Source organism: Protopterus annectens, chromosome 1.part2 (genome assembly GCF_019279795.1).
Source record: "Protopterus annectens isolate FY-2018-M chromosome 1.part2, PAN1.0, whole genome shotgun sequence".
Classification (NCBI taxonomy): Eukaryota; Metazoa; Chordata; order Ceratodontiformes; family Protopteridae; genus Protopterus; species Protopterus annectens.
Genome location: NC_056727.1, coordinates 1,224,228,070 through 1,224,242,695, shown reverse-complemented (window position 1 = coordinate 1,224,242,695; position 14,626 = coordinate 1,224,228,070). Strand labels below are relative to the sequence as shown.

The 14,626-nt window shown below is 43.9% G+C and overlaps 1 protein-coding gene across 1 annotated transcript in view; it reads left to right on the top strand.

Moving 5' to 3' along the window:
• LTV1 (LTV1 ribosome biogenesis factor) overlaps positions 1-14,626 on the top strand; it is a 388,845-nt gene that overhangs the window by 287,083 nt on the left and 87,136 nt on the right. The window contains exon 9 of the mRNA XM_044060085.1: positions 411-466. Within this exon, the coding sequence (XP_043916020.1) occupies positions 411-466 (56 nt within the window). The remainder of the gene's footprint in view (positions 1-410; positions 467-14,626) is intronic.

Below are 14,626 nucleotides of genomic sequence, written 5' to 3'. Positions count from 1 at the left end.
GTGCTCTGCAGTGGTTAGTGTGGAGATGTATTTGGGGACCTAGATTGAAGCATATAGTCCATTCATAGGATTTAGAACCTGTTCCCAGTGTACTCTTAGGGGAAGCTGCATATTTCTGTCCCTGCTTTTAATGACAATGCCTTACCAGCGACAGTGGTGAGGATTGAAGCTCCTTAGCTACTGCCCGGGGGTAAAGAGGGCTCGAACAGTGAAGATCACATGTAATTTTAATGGAGAAAAAGCAGCTTAAGAAAATCATCAAAGATTTAAGATTGAAAGGTGATGATTGAAGTGCAGCACTATCTTTACTCATTTTGTTATAGTTCATGAGACTGTTTTCTACTGGTAAAAGGAAAATGCAGTCACTTGTCTCCATGTCCATGTAATTTCTTTTTTCTCTTCATTTTTAGGTACCTATTCTAATTTGTACAACCATCCCACTCTCATAATAGAACCACCAACAAAGGTATGTTTGTGTTTCCTTTGGATGTGTTTTTCAAATTGTTTGGTTTTCTAGTGATGTTGCATGCAAAGTACATATGCAGCCGATAAAAAGGTGAATACATCGATCCTCAGGACAATTTTAAAGCAAAATCTGGATCACATTATCTGATAGAGATTCCAGTGCATTGGCTGCATCTAATACAGAAAAACAAGCCATCAGAAGTCCTAGATCAAAATGTGGGCACAATTTTGTAGTATTATGAGAGAAGTATAGAATGTAATTCAGAAGTACAGTAAAAATCAGAATAAACTAGTCAGAATTGGCTGATGGTATATACAAAATATGATCAACAGCTCCAGATGCCATTGTGGTTACTGAAAGGAAAAGAAAAACTATAGCAAAGTCTAATAATATTGTGATATAAAATGTTTGTTTTTAAAGACCATTTCAGTCTGTAGGGATATGGGAGAGTGGGTACTGAAGAGAAGAAGTTTTAAGTTCACTGCAAGGTGTCATACCTTATAAACTGGCTAGACACCGGTCTCATATGTGGATGTCCATGTGAAAATTTCACACATTCAGGTATCATAATATTGTAAAATTAAGGACTGCTTTATAAATGCCATTAAAGGAGCTAGTTCTTTGGTGGGAAGAGCATTTATACTCTCATAGCTCATTTATGTAATTCATTATAAAGTGTAGGAACCAGGAACTGTGTATCCTAGAGCTCTGGTGTCACTGATGGCTTGAGTGGTTTGCCTGCGGTTGATAGAGGGGGAAAGCAATGCTTGGGCAGGAACCGAGCAACAAGATGGTTAGATTTCTCCACTGCTAGTGGAAGCCAGACAAGCAAGGCTTTCAGCTTACTGTGCTTATCTCATAAGAGCATTGAGATTGAATTTGTAAGTACTGCTAAGCATAGCATGAGGCTGAATGGCATGTTTATGTGAGACACACAAAATAATGGGGTATGGTAGTCAAAGTGGAACAGGTCTGATTGCTATCAGTGTCATTATTCATCACAGATTGGTCTTGGATCCGACCTCGGATCCAAGCTGGCAACTAATGGACAGATCCAGAGCTCAAGCTCCTCCCCTTCCTATAATCACCTGCTAACCTGTAACCCTCAGATCTCATTTGCCATTGAATGTGTTTGAAGCATCCGAACTCCAGCGACTTTTGTATTAGACAAGTAGTTTTCTTGCTTTTTGGTATTTTAGGGTTTCTGTACTAGTTTACCTCCCCTCCCGTAGCAAGAGTTGGCTCTCTTTACTCTTGTCATGGTAGTTCCCTTCCCGCCCTTTCTCCTTTTCAAAAAAAAAAAAAAAACTTTCTTCTCTTTTGCTTGTGTCAGTGAGTGTGTATATGGCTGAGAAACCTCTGGTTTCAAGCAATGCTCCTCATGTGGTCATAAGATGCCTTATTCCGACTCACGCAAGGAGTGTCTTTACTGTTTAGGAGCGGCCCACCTGGAGGTTGAAAGTGACTTTTGTGCCACATTCAACCCCAGGGCTCTTATGGAGCGCAGCAACAAATTGCTCCTCAAGGGCTTGGCTCAGGGTGGTCCCCCTGCTTGCAGAATCTCCCACCAAGCCCTCTCAGGAATCCAAAAAGAGACTGCTGCTTCTTTCCAAAGGGTCTCCTCCTGTCTCAGAAAAGCCAAGACTCTTGAATTGCAAATCCCTGGATCTGAGTGCAGCCTCTTTAGGTTCGGATCCAGGCTCTTCCACTCTGAGAGCCTCTGATCAGCCCCTCAATTCCAAGGTCTTGGTGCCTCTGGGACACTTTGATCCATCTCGGCGCAAGGCCTGTCTGGATACGATCTTATTAAATGATCAGCCAGCTCACCATTCAGGTCATCTGATCCTGCCAGACCATCTGATCCAAGTGCATTGTTGGATCCGATAATCAGAGACAGCTCCCCGTCCAGATTCTCCAGAAAATTGGATCCAAAACATCAGAACCGGCCCCCTTCATGGGACCACAGATCTATCGGATCCAAAGCAGGCTCCCAAACTAGGTCCGGCCATTCATCTGCATCCTCCAGATCCTCCAGAAGTTAGTTACCTTCAGGTATGGATAGGATGATAATAAGCTTCCTCAAGGCCCAAATTGAGTTGGGCTTGTTGTCATCCCCAGTCCAGACAGCCAAGGGACCTTTCAACCCCCCCGCAAGGACTCCACTCTCCTTTTTCGATCCATCCGGTTTCAGAGCATTAGGACTAGAACATTCCAAGTGTGAGGCTGTCGGTGTTGGGCATAACTCCATTCTTGACTTCTTCAGGGACCCTTGCCAGCTGTGTTCCATGGTGCTCGGCACAGTCTGAGCCTCGTCCCCATGAGGCCAGTCTGGGTTCTTTGGGGGTGGGTTTGGGTCCTGATCTTTCAGACCCTTCCCTTCCCCTGGGAGCCTTGGCACTCAACAGCTCAGGGCTGATATCATCTGGATGCTTCCGTACTACATCGGGGTCCATTCTTCCTTCCTGGGCAGTCATGGGAGCCGAGACGGGAGCCTTGTCCAGTCAGTCAGCCCCTTCTGGGTGGTAGAGAGGACCTACTCCAGCTTGGCAGTCACATCTTCTTTGTCTCTAGGTCGTACCCAGCCCCTCTCTGCTTTGGGTGGCAAGGCCTCGTCATCCTTCCAGGGTCAGCCGTCCCGCAAGCACATTGGGGTTCCTGTCTCTTCTGAGTCCTCCCCAGAGCCCACAGTGGAGGAACCCCCTCGGAAGAGAACGTGTAAGAGGAGGCACCTGGACTCTCCTAGGGAGTCTCTCAACCAGGACACAGATTTCGAGGAGGGAGACAGGTCGCCCAGACTGCTGTCTGAGGAAGTGTCCTTTGGGAACATCCTCGAAATTCTTGAGCAAAGAGGTGGTTGTTCTTCCCCCACCCCATTTTTGGAGGAATCCGTGTTTCTGAAGGCCTTCAGAACTGGCCCATTTTCTACCTGGGTGTCCCCCCCCCTTCCGATGAGCTTGTGGATCTCCTCACCAGTAGGGCGTGGAAGGAGCTGGACACAGTGCAACCAGTACCCAAAAAGGCAAACAAATTCCTCAGTCCCCCAAAAGATGAGGTTTTTGGAGTAAGGGTTTCCCTCTTGATGCCACCATGGTGGCCACGTCTACCAGAAGGAACTAGTGGAACAGAGCTCTTCTGTCCATCCCCCAAATAACAAGCGTGTTTGCCTCAGCTATCCTTGGACTGAGAGTAACCAACTGCTTGGCACATTGTACCTGGCTTCAGAGGGATTTGGTGTTGGAACTCACCCACCTCTCTTACAGAGTTGCTACCTCTGGAGAGTTTTAAGCTGATCTTTCTGAAGTGTTTCACTCTGACTTCCCTGGCTAATGCTTCAGTGAAGTTGATCTCCAATGTGGCGGAGGCCACCTCTCGAGTGGCTGGCACAGGTATTGCCATTAAAAGGCATGCCTGGCTTCACCTTTGCGGAATCCTTCAAGGCATCTTTTACTAATGCTCCCTTTGACAGTTCGACCTTGTTTGGACTGTCCATCAAGGAAAGATCGTTTCACAGCGAGCAGGAGAGTAAGACTCTGTCCATAGTGGGAATCAAGTTTTTTTACTCCCCAACAATCTTTTTCTAAGACTCAGATAGTTAGTAAGAAACATTGGTTCTGCAGGACTCTGTCCGCTTTCCAGGATGCTCCCCAAGAATCCTCTTCTGCTAGTGGGGGTAGGGGATTGAAATGGTAGATGCCACCCCAGAGGAAGAGGGGGGTCCACAGAATTAGGGCTCCCAAGAACCTGTCTCGGAGAAGCCCTGTCAGTGCTCCTGAAGCGCTGCCCAACCCCTCCTGTTTGGTATCTACTTCTCTGAAGTACAGGCTAACACAGAAGGCCTCTGGCTAACTAAGTTCGCAGATGACTGCAAACTAGGAGCCATAGTCAAATCCCCAAATGATGTGGACATCCTACAGAAGGGCCTCACTGAGAGAGATGCCTGGTGTCAGAGCCATGGCCTCAAGCTCCATGCCAAAAAGTGCAGTATCATCCCCTTTGGTAAAAACTCTGTACCCATGAACTACCACATAGGCAGCAATCTACTTAACACCGAATGTGTGATAAGAGACCTTGGGATCCAGGTGGACAGTAGTTTCTCCGTTGATAGTCACATTGCCACAGTAGTCAGGAAGTCCTTCTACATGGCACACCTCATCATAAAAGGGTTCTCATCCAGGAAAAAAGAGGTCATTGTTCCCCTCTACTTGACACTCATTAGACCCATTATAGAGTACAATGCCCCTTTTGGAATGTACCTCACAAGACATCTGCAGCAGCTGGAAAGGCCACAGAAGTACCTCACAAAGAGGATTACTGGCCTCAAACAAATGCCCTACACTGACCACCTCAAAAAACTCCAGCTTTACTCTGTAGCATATCGCCTACTCCGAGGTGATCTCTGCCTAACATATAAAGCTATGTCAAACCCAGAGCTGTTGGACATGCTACACCTAAAGAAGTCCCAATCCCTCCGAGCTAACACTCTTTAGGGACCTAAACCTGGTCACCACAATAAACAGGACATGCTGGCGGGATAGATTCCTATCCCAGAGACTTCCCATACTCTGGGACAGGCTACCCATCTATGTCAAGCAAAGTTCTTCATTAGCACTCTTCAAGAAAAATCTTGATGAGTGGATGGGAAATAGGAAATACACCCCGGGGATCACTTCTGTGTGTCTGCTCGACAGTGGCACAGGAAAATAACTTTCTTGAGTGGCATAAGCCAGGGAACTTTGGCTAGGCTTATGTAGGCCCTTGGGCCAATAGCCTAGTACCTACATATGAACCTATGAACTGTCCTGCCATGGAGGTAGTTGGGGGACATTTCTCCCTGCACCCTCTAGCCTGGACAAGTCTCACCTCAGATCAGTGGGTGTTAGATTATTTCCAAGGTTACTTCATTCCTTTTTTTCAGCCCTCTCTGATTTGAAAATCTCTTCCTGACGTTTCACACCACCAAAGGGAGTTGGCCCATCTCAAGGTTCAAGACCTTCTAAAAAGAGCCGTCCAAGAGGTCCCAACAGGACAATGAGGGTCTGGAACTTACTGTCTCTTCTTTTTGGTGCCAAAAAAGATCAGGGACCTGCTTTCCATTTTGGAGCTCAGAAAACTGTACCTGTCAGTCAAGAAGTCCAACTTCCAGATATTCACTGTTCAGTCCATTCTGCCTCTGTTGTGCAAGGATGATTGGATGTGCTCAGTGGATCTCAAGGACACATACTATTGTATCAAAATCGACAGATGCTCCAGGACACCTGTGCTTTCGGTTAGGGGCCAGTCATTACCAGTTCAGAGCCCTGCCCTTTGGATTCACCACAGCACCCCCCCCCCCCAGCGGATGTTTACCAAATGTCTAGCAGTGGTGGCAGCCCATCTCTGACTGCAAGGATTCCAGGTCTTTCCATACCTGGACGATTGGCTTTTCACAGTCCCCACAAGGCATCAGCTATCAATGGCCACCTTTTATGCCCTCAATCTCTTTGACCATCTGGGCATCACAGTCATTGCCCAAGTCCAACCTTTTTCCATGCCAAAATTTGGAGTTTATGGGGGTTCAATTGGACATACATACATACATACATACATACAAATGTTTCAAGCACAGGCATTAAAGCTCTTCTAGCTTGCCAATATGCCAAAACACTTGTTCCCATAATAAATGTCCAGGCTATTCTTAAAATATCTAAACTAATACTTGCTTTAATGTAATTTGGTAGTCTGTTCCAAACATCAGCTACTCTGTCAGAACCAATTAGTACACTTATCATTCCTATAGAATCTTCTACATAGGTTATCTGACAATTTTCTAGTACTTTTTGATAACCCCAAACATTCCCAGAGGTAGTTGTCCCTAAATGCCGTATATACCTGATTAAGATCTCCTCTTAAATATCTGTAAGAGACACTGTACAAGTTCAGATATTTTTAGTCTTTCATAATAACTTAGATTTTCACATCCATGGATGCTCTTAGTATATTTCCGCTGTACTCTTTCCAGTTTATTCATGTTTGTTTTCCTATAGGATTTCCATGTTGTTATTCCATACTCAAGTTTGGGTCTAATGTAACTAACAAACAATGACTTCATTATGTTTGATTTCCCAGACTTTATAAATCTTTTTATACAACCTATAGTTCTATAACTATCATTAGCAAATTGGTTGATATGATTAGAAGAACTCATAGCTGGATCTACCCATATACCCTGGTCCTTAAATGAGTGTACAGTTTCAATCACTGTGTGCTGTATTAAATCACCTTTCAGTTTGTCTCCCAAATCTCATATGCTTAGTTTTTGATGTATTTATCAGCATATTATTTTCCTGTGCCCATATGATCAATTTAGTCAAATTATTTTGCAGACATGCCTTATCTGTAACACTTGCAATCAGTTTACCCAATTTCAAGTTGTCAGCATATAGACTGTAGAACACCTCAGATGACAAAGTAAGGTCTGAAAGATACAATCTAAACAAGTAAGGGCCTAGTACAGAGCCCTGTGGGACACCTTGACTGTAACCAAGGATTTCACTTGTCCAGTTAGTGTGTGATACTTGCCATGTCCTATTTGTAAGCCATGCAGCTATCCATCTTAAAATGATATTGGAGATTGCAGCACTGCCCTTACGCAGAGTTCTTATTCGGGATCTGGTCTCTGGCATGATGCTTCTAGAGTGTCCATCTGATTCTACAAGCGCTTGGTTCGATGGTGGCTGGCATCCAATTAGTTCCTCTCGCCAGGTATCACGAGCGAGTTCTGCAGTGGACCCTGGCATTTCAGTGGTCTGCTCAGATTCACCCCATGTCCATGATCATCAAGATTTCTCAGATGTTCATCGTGTTACACTGCTGCAGTCATCACACTTGGGTTATCTGCCGTCAGGCGGTCCCGCAGTCGGCCCGAGTTCCAAAGTCTTGGTCCGGCATCGGTTGCTGTCGCTTCTTCCTTGACGTCAGTGTGACTGGGATATAAAAGAGGCAGCCGATGCCATTTTCTTCAGTCTTTCTTGCCGCTCCTTGCCCGAAGCAGAAGCAGTTCGCAAGTACCGGTCGGCCGACTCCTGAGATTTTCAAATCGAATTTCAGACCGAAGTCTTCAATAAAGCTAAGTACCCCATTGGGGAACCTTTTCTTGCCTCAGTCCGATGTCAGAAAAAGTTAATAATTGCATTTCTTGTGGGAAGCAAATACCTCATAAGGATTTTCATTCTTATTGTATCCCTTGCCTAGGCCCAGACCACGATGTCACAGGTTGTCGGTTTTGTGCTAGGTTTAACAAACAAACTATTAAACGTCGGTTTGATTTCGCCCGACATTATTTTGGTAGAAATTTAATTATACCATGCCATCGGAGCAACCGACAACCAGGATGCATAAAAAGCGCAAAGATAAGGATAGGTAGCCGAGACCCAAACCAGACACCGAGGCCTCTGCTAGGCCAGTCGCCGGTTCTCTTGTTTTCAGTGAGGCGCCTACGAGGCCCCTGACGACTGCTGATTTAGAACTCCAGCCTGCATCCGACTCCCAAGCGGAGATTGCAGGGCCTCCAGAGCCTTTATCTGTAGGCCCTTCCGACTCCATGGCTGATGGGGATTCCAGTGCAGTTGAAAGCCCATCAGTTGCTGAAGGTGTCTTCAGACTGACTACAAATCCTTTGCAAAACTGAAAACTCCATTAAAAGTAAGGAAGCCTGTGCAGCAGTCTCCAGTGCAAGGCCCCATGCCTAAGAAACAGATGCGTAAGATGGCCGAAGACTTAATTACTCTAATCAGGGGTTCCCATCCCCCACCTGACAAAAGGCCTAGACAGGAGGAGGACTACGCTTCCTCTGACCAGGTTTCCATTACCTCAGATTCTTCTGAGGAACAGGAGTACTCTTTTCCCCCTTATGCAGACTCTGATGCTGAAGAGTCTATTCCTTCAGCATCTCCCCCAGAAGACTACTCGTTTGGGGAAACTTTACATACGGGAACATTTCCACTGGGAAGGCCAGGATTACTCTGATTCTAAGAAAAGGCTCAGAGAGTTCCTCTTACAACTCCAGCACAGACCCCTTGCTTTTCCACCTGTGTTAGACATTGTGGATGATGTTTATTCAGAATCTAGCCTTAACCCAGATTCATTACCTCTTGCACCAGCAAAACAATCAGATTCTACACAGCCAGCTCAAGACTTTAAATCTGGCTGCATGGCAAATTATCTAAACAACCAGTCAGCACTTCTCTCTACAGCTGTTATGGATGTCATTCTGGAGGCCAGGAGACCCAGCACCAGGAAAACCTACTCAGACAAATGGAAAAGATTCTGCGCCTGGAACCAGGATAAAGGCCAAAATCCTCTTGTCCCAAATATTCCTCAGATTCTGCAATATTTAACTGAGATGTTGCACAAAGGCCTTTCCTTTTCATCTATAAAGATCCACGCTTCAGCTATTTCAGCTCATTACAACACGGATCCTCCTATTTTTTCACATCCATTATTAAGACAGTACCTCAGAGGGGTTAAGAGCATAAGTCCGCCCCGAAGAGCACCAACACCAACTTGGGACCTCAATTTTGTTTTGGAAAAACTTACACTACCGCCCTTTGAGCCAGCTTTTTCAGCTGATTTACAATTTTTATCATGGAAAACTGCCCTGCTGCTAGCAATAACTTCAGCACGAAGAGTCTCAGAGCTACAGGCCCTAATGGCAGTGGAGCCTTTTATCATTTTTCATCAAGACAGAGTCTCTTTATGAACTAACCCTTCCGTTATGCAAAAGGTAGTATCCAGTGTGGCTCTAAACCAAACCATTCATTTACCCACCATTTGTCCAAACCCCCAGAATAAAGGGGAAAGGCTCCTACACTCATTGGACATTCACAGGCAATTACGTTTCTACTTGGATAAAACAAAGGTTTTCAGAAAATCTGATCAGCCCTTTGTATCCTATGCTGCAGGATCTCAAGGAAAGCCTATATCAAAACAGACCATTTCAAAATGGATAGGACATTGTATCCGTTTCTGCTACACACACCATGGGAAACCTGTACCTGGTAACATTAGGCCTCATTCCACCAGGGCTACAGCAACATCAACAGCCTTCCTCAGAGGGGTACCAACCAAGGATATTTTGGAAGCTGCAACTTGGAGTTCAGTGCACACCTTCACCAAGCACTACCACTTACCTCTATACTCAAAAACCAGAGCTGGCTTTGCCACTGCAGTTTTGCAGGGCCTACTAGCTTCTTCAAACCCTGTTTAGTGCCAACCGCCCAGCCTTAGCTTTGGGATTCAACCCAAGTGTGATGACTGCAGCAGTGTAGCATAATGAACATAGTACAGTTTTGTACCTACCATAAATGTAGATGTTCGAGTGTTCACACTGCTGCAGTCCAGGTTACCCTCCCACCTTCCCCTCTTTTTACCTGGGTTTTATCTATAGCTCCCTGTGTTTATACAATCTCTAAGATGTATTTCTATATGGTGTATTTGCTTACAGCTGTAGCTATCGTTTTCTACTTATGTAATTTATGTAGGTTTATGTATTGCCTTCCTATTTGGGGACACCTGACATCTGGGGCAAGAAAAACTGAAGAAAATGGTGTCGGCTGCCTCTTTTATACCCCTATCGCACTGACGTCAGGGAAGAAGCGACAGCAACCGACCCCGGACTAAGACTTTGTAACTTGGGCCAACTGCGGGACCACCTGATGGCAGATAACCCAAGTGTGATGACTGCAGCAGTGTGAACACTCTTAACATCTACATTTATTAAAATCACCTTGCGTGGAGGCTTCATCTCAGGCAGGCTCTTTTGTCTTCCCAACTCAAGGCCACAGTGACCACGGACACCTCCCTGCTGAGGTGGAGGGGGCATTTTCAGGTCAGGGTGGTTCAAGGCATATGGTCCCCCATAGAGAGCAAATTGCACATAAATGTCCTAGAGATGACGGCAGTCCTTCTGACATTGCAAGCGTTTCAGGAGTGCCTCCCTCTAGGAACCATAGCAATTCAGACAGCCAACATGGTGGTGGTCTGGTACATCAACAAGCAAGGGGGAACCATGGTCTTATCCCCTGTGCAGAGAGACCATGAGAGTGTGGGAATGGGTGATGTCTTCCAAGCGCTTTCTTCTTGCAACTCACATTCCCGGCAGATCCAATGTGCTGGCCGACAAACTCAGCAGGTCCATCATGAGACCCCACAAGTGGTCCCTTAATCCGTCAGTGACAAATCAGATATTTGACTGATGGGGTCAACCATGCTGCGATCTCTGCCTCCCCAATTAACTGCAAATGCAGCAGTTATTTTGCCATGATTCTTCCAGCTTGGGGTGGGGGGGTCACCCAGGCACGCTCTGATTCAAGATTGGCCGCCGGGAGTCCTCTATGCTTATCCTCCTACTCCTCTGATTCCCAAGGTATTGCATAAAGCTTGCCACCTGAAGACTCCTCTCATCCTTCTTGCCCCCTTCTGGCCTCTGCAGGCATGGTTCTCCTTATTACAGTCTTATCCAAGGTATCCGCCCTGGATATTGGATCCCATTCTGGATCTCATTTCCCATCCCTGGGGGCTTCCACTTCATAGTCTCTGGACTCTTCTTTTAACCGCATGGTTTCTCCAGTTCCAGTAATCCTTTTGCAGTCCAGGCTTCCTTCCCCGTGAGAAACATTATTTTGGCGCCTCAAAAGCCATGTACTAAGAAGGTGCATTCCAGTAAATGGAAAAGGTTTTCTATTTGGGCTAGACAGGGTAATTTGGATCCCTTTTTGGCCCCGATAACTGATATCTTACAATTTTTGTCCTCTCTTTTTTAGGATGGGGCAAGTTTTTCTACTATCAAGCTTCAGTTTGTGGCCGTTTCTAACTTCCACATTAATGAGAAACCTACTTTCTCTTCTAAACTGTGCAAAACCTTTCTTAAAGGAGTTTTTCTCCTTAGACCGTGTATGAAAGATCCGTCCCTGCCATGGGATTTGACCTTGGTGCTGCAGTATTTGACACAAAAGCCCTTTGAGCCAGCTGCTTCTTGTGATATCATGTTCCTGTTTTGGAGAACTGTGATTTTAGTGGCTATTATTTCCGCCAGAAGAGCCTCGGAGCTGCAGGCTCTAAGCATTAAACCTCCATTTTTTGGTCTTCCACAAGGACAGGGTGTCCCTTAGGACAAACCCTTTCTTCATTCTGAAAGTGGCCTCGGAGGTTAATCTCAGTCAATCAGTACAACTCTCAGTTTTCTTTCCTAATTACTTTAATAATGGAGAATACATGTTTCATTGTTTAGGTGTTCCTAGGCAATTATATTTCTATTCTGAAAAGGACTCAGGAATTTCGGAAGTTGGACCAGCTTTTCATGGCTTTTTCTCAAAATAAAAAGGGTCTGGCAGTTACTAAAGTGGATATTTCCGGATGGATTGCTAGTTGCATTTCTTTCGTTATGATAGCAAGCATATGGACTTAACCAGACCATTTAAGGCCCATTCTGCTAGGTCTGTGGGTACATCATCGGCCTTCGCGCTAAGCTCTCCTTGGTTGAGATTTGTGCTGCTGCTACTTGGTCTAATCCCTATACCTTTGTTTTGCACTATAAGCTGGATCTGGTGTCTAGGAACAGGGATTCTTTTGGTTCCTGTGTGCTCCGGCATATCCTTCCTTGAGGCCACCCAGCCTCATAATAGCTGGGGATTCTGACCCATCTGTAATGAATAATGATGCGGTTAGCATCAGATGGAGAGTTGTGTACTTACCATAACTTGGAATCTGTGCTATCCAGTGTCATTATTCATCACATTCCCTCCCTTCTTCCCCCTGCCTTCTGGGATCTGGTAGAGCTAGGATGGTTCCATTTTGGGATAGTTTTTTTTTTTTTTTTTTCTTTCCATATGCAGAGTTTTCTTCGCTCCTATTTGTTCAGCAAACTCAATCTGACGGTTAGAGGTTAGCAGGGGATTATGGGGAGGAGCTTGAACTCTGGATCTGTCCATCAGTTGCTGGCTCGTATCTGAGGTTGGATCCACGACTAATGCTTGATGAATAATGACATTGGATAGCACAGATTCCAAGTTATGGTAAGTACACAACTCTTTTTCTACTTCATTCCCAGTAAGTACTTGGCTTCAGGAATGAACTCTGTTTTTAGCAACAGAGTTTTTGGTAGAACTTGTTGGCTGTCAGAAGACATAGCTAGCAGTGTAGTGCAGTGAATGCATGTGCGTGTCCTTCTCTTGGTAAAGTATGATAGGTTTTCACATGAATTATTCTGTACTTGGCGAAGATTTTTTTAATTTTTACTTAATTTGTTTACTGGAGTAGATAAATGTAAAGCTTTTTGCCATATTAAAACAGTAATTTTGTTTTGTATACCTGATTAGTGAATAGAGTCATGCAATCATATATATATATATATATATATATATATATATATATATATATATATATATATATATATATATATATATATCTTCTTCTTCTGGCTTTTCCTGGTTAGGGGTCGCCTCAGCGAATCACCTGTCCGCTTATGATTGGCAGTGGAGTTTTACGGTGTCAAGTTGCCAGCCCGGTGCCCAACCTTCCACAGAAGGCACACACATGCACATACTCACAGTTAGGGCCAATTTAGAGTGTCCAATCCACCTACTGCATGTCTTTGGGATGTGGGAGGAAACCGGAGCACCCGGAGGAAACCCACACGACCACAGGGAGGACATGCAGACTCTACACAGAAGGCACCCCAGCCGAGAATCGAACCGGAGAACCTCTTGCTGTGAGGCGGCAATGCTAACCACTGCACCACCGTGGCCGCTCTATATATTTTATTTATATATATATATATATATGTGTGTGTGTGTGTGTGTGTGTGTGTGTGTGTGTATATATGTATATATATATATATATATATATATATATATATATATATATATATATATATATATATATATATATACACACACACACACGCATATATATATATATATATATATATATATATATATATATATATATATATATACACACATATATATATATATATATATATGCACACATATATATATATATATATATATATATATATATATATATATATATATATATATATATATATATATATATATATATATCTATATATATATATATATATATATATATATATATGTACACACACACATATACATGTATCAAAATATTTGGCCAGGTCAGGGTATGTGGTGTGTTCAGTTTTGCCTTCATCCATTGCTTTGTTGACCTTTTCAAAAAAGTTCATGTTGAATAAGCATGACCTGTCCTTGGTGAATCCAAACTAAGGCATGTCTAGTGCTTGGAGGTTCCCATTGTCCTGATGGATTAGTTCCATAATAAGTCTTTTCATTGCTTTGCATATGAGGGTGGTAAGACTTGTGGTCTTTAATTTCTTGGATCTCTGGAAAGTCCTCCCTTACGCAGGGAATGACGGCAGCTTTCTCCATTCATACAAAATCTGTATGGAGGCTGAGATTGAGCAGTATTGTTAAAGATGTGGCTAAGCCATGATTCATGCTATCTAAGTTGCATCCAGGGATATTGTCAGGATCCACCAATGCAGTATTTTTAGCTTTTGATAGAACTTCTAGGACTTGGTCTTGTGGGATTGCAGGAGGTGAGCGTGAGCCAATTTTCAGATATATCTTGAGGGACATACTGAGGGGAGAGAGAGAGGAGTAAAATTAGAGCTAAATTTTGGCTTTGGCTTCTTTACAGCTTGAGTTAAATTGACTGATTGAATGTCTGAAGCCTGCCATTACACCAGTTATGTGGCATTTGCACTGATACCAGTTAGTTAAAATAATTTTTATGATGCTTGTCCTTCCTTTTCATGCAGTGCACAGCTAAGACCTGGATCCTTCATCTGTCACATAATCCCTGTTTATCAGATGCAGGATTGCTTGTGCTTCAAAAAAGTCTTCTGGACGGTGTGCTTTTCCTTACTAAGAAATGTCTTCATTTAAGAGTCACTAACATCGGCATTATCATTAGAATATCCTTGAAAACATATTTTTGAGGTCTTACAATAGTGACTGTCCTTTACTAATGTTGTAGATTTCAGTATTTTGCAGTATTGTGTACTGGTTGCTTGACTGAAGTTCTTCTTTCCGTTCTTTAATAGGTTTTGCATAATAGTTCGGGTCTTCCCCCAAAGATACA